The 10,538-nt window shown below is 38.6% G+C and overlaps 2 protein-coding genes across 2 annotated transcripts; both read right to left on the reverse strand.

Annotated features, from left to right (window-relative positions):
* Window positions 1-1,110: 1,110 nt before the first annotated feature.
* gpaa1 (glycosylphosphatidylinositol anchor attachment 1) lies at window positions 1,111-6,310 on the reverse strand. Its single transcript, XM_005812867.2, has 13 exons — window positions 6,223-6,310; window positions 5,798-5,894; window positions 5,186-5,365; window positions 4,970-5,081; window positions 4,730-4,877; window positions 4,520-4,621; window positions 4,214-4,410; window positions 3,929-4,125; window positions 3,222-3,375; window positions 3,025-3,096; window positions 2,744-2,940; window positions 2,028-2,198; window positions 1,111-1,930 (listed from the first exon to the last, which is right to left on the reverse strand). Exons 2-13 carry the CDS (start codon window positions 5,869-5,871, stop codon window positions 1,687-1,689), a joined length of 1,848 nt encoding a protein of 615 aa, XP_005812924.1. The 5' UTR covers window positions 5,872-5,894; window positions 6,223-6,310; the 3' UTR covers window positions 1,111-1,686.
* Window positions 6,311-6,602: 292 nt separating this feature from the next.
* exosc4 (exosome component 4) lies at window positions 6,603-8,763 on the reverse strand. The gene is made up of 3 exons (XM_005812866.3): window positions 8,555-8,763; window positions 7,457-7,663; window positions 6,603-7,385 (listed from the first exon to the last, which is right to left on the reverse strand). The coding sequence occupies exons 1-3, from the start codon at window positions 8,723-8,725 to the stop codon at window positions 7,026-7,028; spliced, it is 738 nt and encodes a 245-aa protein (XP_005812923.1). The 5' UTR covers window positions 8,726-8,763; the 3' UTR covers window positions 6,603-7,025.
* Window positions 8,764-10,538: the final 1,775 nt, after the last annotated feature.

Genomic DNA, 10,538 nt, shown 5'->3' on the forward strand with positions numbered 1-10,538 from the left:
CATTTAAGATTCAAACTGGAGAGCTTGTCTATGAATAAAACTATATTTTAGTTAGTTTTCACTGTCATACACATTTGGTATTTGTTGCATAACAAAATGACTATGAAAACATGAATTGCCGTGTCTTTATGTCCATATGCAAAATAAGGAAAAAAAAAAAGACAAGAGGGTCATGAACCAAACATAAAAGTCCAGGTGGTTGGGCTAAAAACATCCTTCAAGGTAGGAAAGATGAAACACATGTAACATTATAAAATATCTCAAATAAGAATAAACTAAGACATCCATAAAAACATGTGAAGTATAACCTAAAATAAAATGTAATTTAAAAGTCAGCAGCATGCCAAGTTCTTTTTCCCCATAATCAAAAAGAAATGTCATTTAGCTACATATGAATCAAGAGTTTCACTGTAAGCTGAAACACTAAAATAAGGTAAGGAAATTGTTTTGCAGTGCAGCTTTATCAAGTCAGGACAGGAACATTTAAATTAAAATTTTAAATAATTTTGAATTATCGCATGGAGCGTTCCATTCTAGTTTTCTTAAGTACCACAAATAGCCCAGTGCTACTTTTATAAAACGATATGACCCAAGTCTGCATTTGCTGGTATATTTTGACCATCAAAATAGATTCCTACCCCTGGCTACATAGATCAATGATAGAGGTACGCAAGAACAACTCAAGATTGGGCTCTTATCATTTATGCAGATCTATCTGTGCTGATCTAAGCTCTTGATTTATTGTTCCACTACATTCTGACCATCAATGGTCAAGACCAAAAGAATGAGATCCTGGACAGCAAGTGGTTGAAAAGTTGGTTGGCTGGGCTCAGCCTTAACAGATATGGTGTAGATCTCCATCACCTGTGGAGCCACTGCTTCTCTGCATCGGCTGGAGTCAGCTGAGGTGCTTTGAGCATCTAAACAGGACGCCAATGGATGGAGAACCAATTCATGGTCAGAAAATGCTGAAGGGAGTCACCAGCATGAGGAGGAGAGAGCCGCTGTGGAGAGGACCGTCTAGGCTGGACGGATGCTATAATAATTTACACCTTTACAGTTTTAAAAGCTTGAAAGAGAAATGAAAGCAGAAACAAACACAACACAGAATCGGTTTTAAACATATTTAACGTTGTGAGTTATAAATACGAAACAAACACGTCTCACTAAACAAAAATGACAAAAACAAGTAGAAAAATATTGGTGGCAGCTTGCTTAACAGCTTATCCACTAATAGCGTCATAATAATGATCAGGCTAATATCTTTACCATCCTGTCCCTCAAGCAGTTTTTAAAAACAACAGTGCAGTCTTTTCTTCAAGTAGCACAAACCAAACTATTAAAAAAGAAACCAACTTTCCTTACCAAAGAAAAATTGTATTTATGTCCACTATTACATGTCCCCCTCCCCGACAACTGTTAAAAGTTATGTGAAGTACAAACCACTTTATGCACCGCTTAAAATGTTCAAGATGACCAGAAAATGGCTGTAGTCTCTGGAAGATGAAATACAAACTTGGAGTAAAAATGTCAAACCAACAAAAAACACAGAGTCATTTGTTTCTCGCAATGTAAATGTCCTTGTTTAACTCTCCAGTGGATCTAAGCATTTGTTTTTTGCATTTCCCCAAAATCAAGTAAACCTGAGATCATCCCAAAGTGTGAAGCCTGCAGCAGACTTGCACACTACTTCCAGAAGAGGATGTTCCAGAAAAGCAGCCAGCACGGATAAACCATCAAGGCGATCAGTGGATATACCAGAGAACCGTACAAGTAGTGGTCCAGGATTCCCTGCGAAATAACCGACAGGTACAACAGCCAGCCATCCTGGAAGCTAACAGGCATTTCCTCCAGCTCTTGGAAGAAAAACACAGAGAAGAGGAGCGTGAAGGCTGGGCTGAGGATCACCAAGACGACAGCTGACAAAGTTCTGAAGAGAAAGAGAGAGAGGAATAAAACTGATCACAGTTCAGATTTATTTTGGTGAGACATAAATGTTGATCAAAAAACGACTGTCAGTGAATTACTTTGGCATGTGGGGCGTAACAAAAGCAGCCACAGGCACCAGGGTGAGAGCCAGGATGAAGCCCAGGGAAAAGTTAATGAGGGCAGTGCAACCCAGTAGGACAGCCAGGTAAAGAACAGCAACTAGCTTCAGCACCCTCCAGCCCTGCTCCGTCCCCTCCCCTGACAACAACCTGCAACACAACAGAAACTGTCAAAGTGACAGCTCCACTTCAGTGGAGAAAGCTCCTCAATATGGAGGGAAATTCATTTTTACCTGAGGCATGACTTTCAGAAATCACCTCAACTGATCCATCTAAGCATGTAGAGCAGTATGTAACAATGATCAGAGTCTGATCAGAAGACGTTTTTTTTTTTTTTTTTTCAATGTTTGGGATACAGGAAACATGGCTAGAATTGAGTCAGCATAGTGGTAAAAAGTCAGATCTAAATATCAGAATTAATCCAAAACCACGACACAGGCAAAGCTAAATGTTTATTTAATCATATTGTTTGGTCAGTTCTTATGCTGGGATGTTTGGAGGACATTTCAAAGTATCCACATATTGGTTTGAATCAAGATTACATAAAGAGGTGTTTGTTTTTTGTTGCCCTTTTAATTTTGTGGCAAACAGTGTCGTTCCGGACACTGTTTGTGAACCTTAACAGTGTTTTAATTTAAAAAAGTCTGAGTATAAATGAAAAAGTGTCATAAATCAGAGGTTGTGTCATTCGGTACCTGTGTGTGTTATGAGGCAGAGCCAGGCCTGCTGTGTAAACAGCAATGACTGTGAGGACGACGGCTTCAGTCTCAGAAACAGGGAAGTGTTCGACAGCGATCTCCTGGAAACGGGTTGGCAGGATGTACAGAGCCGCTCCGGTCAGGTGGCTGATCACCAGAGGAGTCAACACTGACAGAACCCCAGGGCTGGACTGCTGCACTCAGGAGGGTTTTTATGGGTGAGTGAGCAGGAACAAATGCTTTCATCTCTCATCAATTTATCAGTGTTTATTTCTAACCTGAGCGTTGTCACCAACTCCATCCGCTGCTATGGCAGGTGGACTGACAAGCTGCACCCAAAGGTCCAAGGCCTGAACTTAAAGTCAAGGAGGAGAAATGGAAAGAGTGCACAACTAAGATTCAGTCAGTAATAGCAGATTTTTTTTAGGCTGACTTCAGCTAAAAAAAAAAAAGTGAAATCATCATCAGAGGATACACGGAGCAGCAGGATGACTGCAAGGAGGCCAAAGGCGGGCATATAGTATCCAATGGAAACAAAGTGGGAAAGTGATGGCATGAGGTAGAAGAAGTAGGACTGGTGCAGGCGTTCCAGAAGATTATTCAGTTTTCGAAACATTCCTTCCAGGAGTCTAAAACGCAAATAAATAAAAAAAAGACATCAGAAATGCTAATATTTCCAGATATGAATTTAAATTTCATTGAAAAAGTTTTAGAAAATAACATTTAATCAATGAAAAGACTTTATAATTCCTGATAGCTACCCTTCATTGAGGGGGAAGCAACAAGTGATTGCATGCATGAGGTGGTTGGTCAGTGTGCTATATTCAAGCATATTAATGGAAAATCAAGTGGCAGAAAAATGTTTGATATTACAAGGTTATTCAAACATTTGTTTATTCTGGATGACACAGAATTTTTTGATATGCACATAAACCTGTACTACAACATTTTCCTTAATATTCTTGTGATTTTAAGCTATATTTTGAACAACAATGTAAAACTTATACAGTTTAGGAAATTTCTACAGAACAAATTGGAGAAATAGCACGCTTAATAAAATGCTTTGTATCCTCGATGCCTGAACATCTGATAAAGAGATACATGTAAGAAAAAGATGAATTTGGTTATTATTAAAAAAAAAAAAACAAACAGAAAAGAAGATCAGCTGTCTGTGGTTCTGACCTGCCAACGGTGGTGACGTCTGTCTTGTACTGGCGGAAGCTGTTGATGCCCTTGATGGTGGCCGCCTCTATGTGGTAGCGAAGGAACAAACCGTGGTCTCCCCACGGCCGCCCGCTGGCCTGCTTCATTACCATCAGCATCATGGTCTGGACGGCATGGCTGTAGCCTGACACGCTGTCCCAGTCGTTCCTCTGCAGCTACAGAAGCATTCGCAAATGAAAGTAAAAATTATAATCATTCAGCTCTGCTAACCGGATAACGCTGTATGTGTTTACAGGCCTTTACCCGGCCCTGGATGGTGCAGAGGACTCCTATCTTCTGGCAGAAAGCATAGAAGAGGTTTGCCAAATCCAGGTTTGGCAACTGGCCATTGAGGCCTTCCAGTATTATGTCCAAACTGGTGATGACGTCACTGCTGAGCTCCAAGGACAGAGCAGCCTGGATTGAACCACCGCGACCTTGTAATGGAGACCAGTCCATTCCTAGAATAAAAAACGCACCAAGATTAATTGTTTTGGACTAAATCAAGAACATATGACGTACGCCTTTTACTCAAGAATCTCTGCTGTTTATTTTTGAACAGATGATCACCTGTAGTGTTGGTGTGGTGGTAGCTCTCCAGCCAGGCCTGCATACCAATCAAGTCATGCTCGTTCACAAGGAAAATAATGTCCTTGGCCCAAAAAACCTGACCTGGTAACCAAAGACGAATTACTTGAATCATCGGCACTGAATTTAAGTGTCAAATCTTTTCAAGGTTTTCCCGATTGTTGTGGAACAGTCAGAAGGTGCACTACTCACTGCGGAAGTAGTGAGCCAAGCCCAGCAGCAGGCCCACAGCCTGGTTGTTGTTGTCGCCGGGGCTGCAAGGAGCACTGAGCACCAGGGCTTCAGTTCGTGGAGCTCGAGGGGCACGAAGGATCCCGTAGACGTTTGTACCTTTCACCATCTATTAAGAAAGATACAGTCAGTCAATATTTGAGAGAAGTAAAAAGAAAGGAGAGTGAAAAAGTACGAAATTAATTCTGGTAATAAGCTTACATATCTCTCTTTATTTTCATCTGGAAAGGGCAGCGTACGAGAGAAGCTCTGGGTGAACACCTCCAGCCCTCGAGCCTGCATCGTTTTCACCAGCCAATCCACCGGCATTCCACTGCAAAGATGTCAAACAAACCAGTAGAATATTATTCATCTCATGCTGGGATTTTCAATAAATTCAACAGACAAGAAAAACGTTAAAAAAAAAGAAAAACATACCCAACTTTCTTCTTGTGAGCAGCAAACTCTTTGCCTGTGGCCAGAGCTCTTTCTCCAGAAGGGAAGCGCTCCTCCACCATGGTGGATCCCATGGCATTCTCCGACATATATGTCCGCAACGTAAACGGCTCAAACGCTAACCCCATAAACCAGCACACACCGGCAAAGTAGCAAAGTGCACTGGCATGCAGAAAGAGAAGAAGGAAAATTATTTACAAAACTGAGCCAAAATGTAAAACCGTAGTCCTGTTTAAGAACAACAGGACTATTTCTTATTTTGAAATTTAAGCTAAATTTTAGAGGAACTTAATTAATAACACTGAAAACTTTCAGCTAAGGGATATAACCTTTACTAAGACAGCACTTCTTAACATTGTTTGACCTCAAACGTAATATGGATCTAAACAAATTATCTATGCAGTGTGCTCTATAAATAAAACTAGGTGATGGATTTAATTCTTATGTTTTACATGGACCTCAATGTATATAAAAACGTTTAGACGACATAAAGAGATCACAAGACAGTCTGGATCCTATAAAAATAAAGGATGTTATTAAAATGATGAAACACAAAACAAAGCTGAATAGGATCCAGTTGCGACTGACACTCACCAGATCGGAGCATTGAGGCGGGTCAACAGACTGATCAAAGCCCGTCTCCTGTTGGGATCAGACAGCAGTCCCATCTTGTCGTTTCCTTCACCGGGTCCTGCAGGAAGCGCACATACACATCGACTAAGAAATATACTTTAATAATATTTATCTTAAGAAGTTATAATGTGGAATATAATCGCATACATTACTGTCACACGCTCCAAAACAAACATACATATTTTGAGTTTTCATTCATTGCTCAAACTCTGTTGTCTCAACAGTATTGATGACAGCCCTTCTGTGATTAGCCTTATGCTAACCAGTTACCAGGCAAGTTTTCGGAGTTTGTAAATTTCCCGAAACGCGTATACATCCTCAAGAAGGATCTGTTTTAATGGTTACGAAGATGTGTCTTACAACGTTTCAAATATGCAAAAACGTACCTCAGAATAGTGGTCACATCCACCTGCAGAGGCGAGGTTTCATAAGAGCAGCAGCTGGTTAAAAGTCGATGCTATTTCCTTGTTTTAGTGGGAACGTATTTACCGCGGACCGACTTCCGCTAAGAAAATGCATCGAAATAAAATGGAAAATAAAAATATAACACAAAGGTAATCTTTAAATTTATTTTTTTATAATATGAAATAAATAAAAGTAGCACCCATTTCATTGTTTAGAAACCTTTTAGTCCCTCCCAATTTAAATTGATATCAGGAAAACGATCCATCTGTTTAAAGTTGCATACCTCGATTTAATTTTGCACATAAGTCAAAATAAAACAAAAACCCTCTAAATTCAGAGTAGTATGTACACTTCACCGAAAGAACAAGGCATTACATTTATTGTGTTTCTGCAACTTCAACAACAAAGTACAACCCCTCTGGATTAAAAGGACAGAGGCAAAAACAAAATACTTAAAAGATCAATTCCTGCCTCAGCAAATTGGCACAGAAATGGCTTTGTTGGCTTGAGGGAGAGCAAATAATAAACTGACAAAAATATGACTACAAGATAGCTGTAGACACATTTTTTACGGCATTTTCAACTGCTTCTCATACCAATTTGCATTTTGCTCCCGTCCATCTAAACAATCTCATAAAACAAATGATTTATTCAGAGATCATATACAAAAAGCAAGCAACTGACTTCTTAATTGTTAAGCTTATTTATGTACAAAAGTATAAAGAAACGCTTCTAATGAAATAAATGAAAGCAAACAGTTTCTTTCAGAATCCCAGTGCAGATGTTACTCTCTGGAGAGCACCGACGTTTCTTGGAGGTGCTGCCTCACCACCTCATCCAACACCTTGCTCACACATTTACAAGCAGTCATTGCGGCTTCAATCAGAGTTCCCAGGTGGTCCTGATGAAGTCGAGCATCCATCTGAACGAGAGCAATCTGTCCTCCTCGGGGCAGCAGTGCCAAAGCCAGAGAACTCACTCCTCCGCTCTCCTCAGCATAGCAAAGGTCGGCAAGGGGAGTCTCGTCGACAAAACCTACGGTGCAGGCGCAGACATAGTCTCTCATGGGGATGCCTGCATCAATGACTGCCAATGTGGCAGCATTCACACATACACTGTAGTTCCCTCCATCTGACTGCAGAATCTGGAAGGGAAAGCATATTTTTAATACAACCCAGCTGGTGGGACTTGGCAAACCTTCAGTTTTTAGTTTACCTTCACATAGATGTCTATCTGAGAGCGTGGGAAGAGCTGGGTCATCACAGCAGCTTCAAACGTCTGCTTCAGGTGGAGACTCATCTCGGTGGATTTGCGATCTCCATGTGGTCTCCTCTTCCTCTCAGCTGTGCTGAACGTGGCCATGCTGTACTGGCAATTGATGACAGCTCGATCGTGAAGAGCCCGACTTCTGGAGCCCCGCATCTGAAACAGACAAAGACAATAATGTCAAATAATAAAAGCCCAGCTACTAAAGGTACCATAACTCAACCTAGGGATGGTTATAATATTCAGGAAGGACTACAGAAACAACAAACAAACTCAGAGACGCCGAAACACCAGTTTCCTTGCCCACAGAGTATATCACCATGTTCCCAAACAATATGAATGAAAATTGATTTTGGAACAGATAACCCACGCCAACAGTAGAATGTTGGGTTAGTATGAAATATCAAGTCCCAATTACCCCTGGATCTTATTGATGCCCAGAGAAGGGTGTGGTTTCTCTGCAACTTTAATATTAAAGTTGGTGAGTATACATACAGCAAATAAATGTAATTAATATTAAATGAGTTGTGCATCATTCCTTCCCAAATTACTATGGCATATATGCTGATAATTCACACTTCTGAGAGTAACAGCCTCTAGCTAAATATCTTTATCCTGGATAAGTAGATGTTGAACACATGATTACGATACATGTTTTGTTCCAATTTTTGATATTTTATAAGAATGTATTAGAATTCATAAAACAAAACTATTTTAATTCAGTAAAACTCCAATAGCCTAATTCTGATAGTCAAGTGTTTTACAGCACTGCTGTTTTTATAGGCGTTTCCCTAGACTCACATGAAATGACAAAAATGCTATATATTAAATTAGAGGGAAGCCGTCTTTACACATGTAAAGTCTAACTGTAAGAGAAAAAAAATCAATCTTTTAATAGAATTATTTAAATAAAATTGCGAATAAAACTTTTTTTAACCTTCATTTTAGAGTTACGGCCTTCTAACAAGAGGTAATTTCTTTAAAATAATGGAAATGTATTTAATTACTCTGCTCTGCAGTGCCATTCACTTCTACAGATGTACGTACCTCGTGCGGACCGTAGACCACAGCCAGAGCCTTGGTGTTTCCTTGCTCTAAATAAGCAGACCCGTCAGCCTGGGCAAACACTCCCATACGGGCCTGAACTTTCCGTAGTTCGGTGGATTTTCTTCCATCCAGGCGGTATCCCTGATCAGAGAGCAGCTCCAAGCCCGCCATGTTTCCGTAAGCTTCACAGCAACGCTATACAACCCACGTGTTTTTGCTACTACCCTACATTACCCATCAAGCACTTAGGGGAAGAGCTACGGCAAAGCCAAAGACCCAAAACCCTAAAGACGCGAAATCTTGTTTACAAATGTATCTTATCCACGTGAATATTTTTGGATAATTTATTTGGCGAAGGGTAGATGGAACTTATTTCATAAAACAAAAGATCAAAATAGAATATGTTCTATTAATATAAGACATTACAATTTGTGTGTGTGTGTTTTTAATGAATATTTACAGTGGAACTTAAATAAGTTTAGGTGTGAATTTAGTAGCAGCTTTGAATAAATTGTGACTATATAAACAATAATTAGTCTCTGTATAGTTAAAGATTTATGATTTTGTTTCCATTTATAATATGGACTAATTGTCTTGAAATACAGGTAAAATTAAAATGTATTTAAAATTGAAATTATTACTAAAATGGGCAAATGTGGTTAAAAAAAAGGAATAAAAATATATACTAACAAAATAATTTAAGTATTTGATTTATATTAGCATGTATGTTTTTTTTTTCTTTTTATAAAGGAAAAATATGTTTATCCACTAATTTACCACTAAAGCATATAATCTTTCAATAAGTCTTTTAAGTTTCTAATATATATTGACAACTTTAACAAACACTTAAATGTTTGCTTCACATATGCACAAAACGTACACTAAAGCTGCAGTTGGTGACTTTATAACAATATGCATATGACTGCACTAAGACCTCCTCCTGGCTCTGATTGGTTGTTTCTGACCAAGAGATGTATTTCTGCAAATGGCAATAGAACAACAGGTAGGAGGCAGAGGAGCTTCACCGATTACCTGTCTGATGTTGTACTATTGGGAGATATTGATCGGACAATTATATTGATAGTGAGATACTGATTGAACAAAATATGTGAAAAAAAATCACAGTTTTTATGAAAGTTATAAAGTAAACAAATATAATGAAACAACTAATTCTATACAGTAAAAAAATGTCAGATTTTTCTGTCTTCCCAACACAAAAAACAACAACCCCCATTTTTACCGATTCTTCTGATAACTGATATAGAGCGTCTTGAACTCATGGAGCATCCATCCTTCAAAAAATAAAAAATGAAAAAATAGGATGACCAAAGCTGAAATAATATAGTTGTCAAACTTCAACACTGTTAAAAATAAAATTTATTAGCATCTCTAACGTGTATAAATAAAAACATATGAAACAATGCATATATGGATGTTATGAGCTTAACAGGAACATGTGATACAAAGGAGCAGTCTTCAGTTTAGCCGGTGTTCTGTGAGACAAACTTTGAAATCAAGCTTTCCAACACACATACCTAGGAGTTGCAAACCTGTCACAAGAATTAAACAAATTTATTTGGGGTGATATGTAATAAATATGTAATATATATGTATATTTCCCTTTCTCTCTTAAAATTTTAAAACATCTTCTTCAATACATGAAAAAAATATATATTAATATTGCTCAGGCACAAAGCGTGAACACTATGCACACTGACCTTTTTGACTTAAAACACTCCAAATCCTCAAAAAAGGATTTTATTCATTTATATCCCTTTAATGAATATCCATTTTCCCACAGACTTGTGACAAAAGGTCCCGAATGAACCCAAAATTGAGGGGCAAAGACTAACTTTGAACACAAGAACAAAAAACAAACCCTGACCAAAACCAGCAAGATGGCAGAGTATATCATTTAAACGCAACTAGCCAATAGCCAACTCCAAATTCAGCAAACACACAGATGGACTTGCATTTTATTTAA

The sequence above is a fragment of the Xiphophorus maculatus genome, chromosome 6 (genome assembly GCF_002775205.1).
Source record: "Xiphophorus maculatus strain JP 163 A chromosome 6, X_maculatus-5.0-male, whole genome shotgun sequence".
Taxonomy (NCBI): Eukaryota; Metazoa; Chordata; class Actinopteri; order Cyprinodontiformes; family Poeciliidae; genus Xiphophorus; species Xiphophorus maculatus.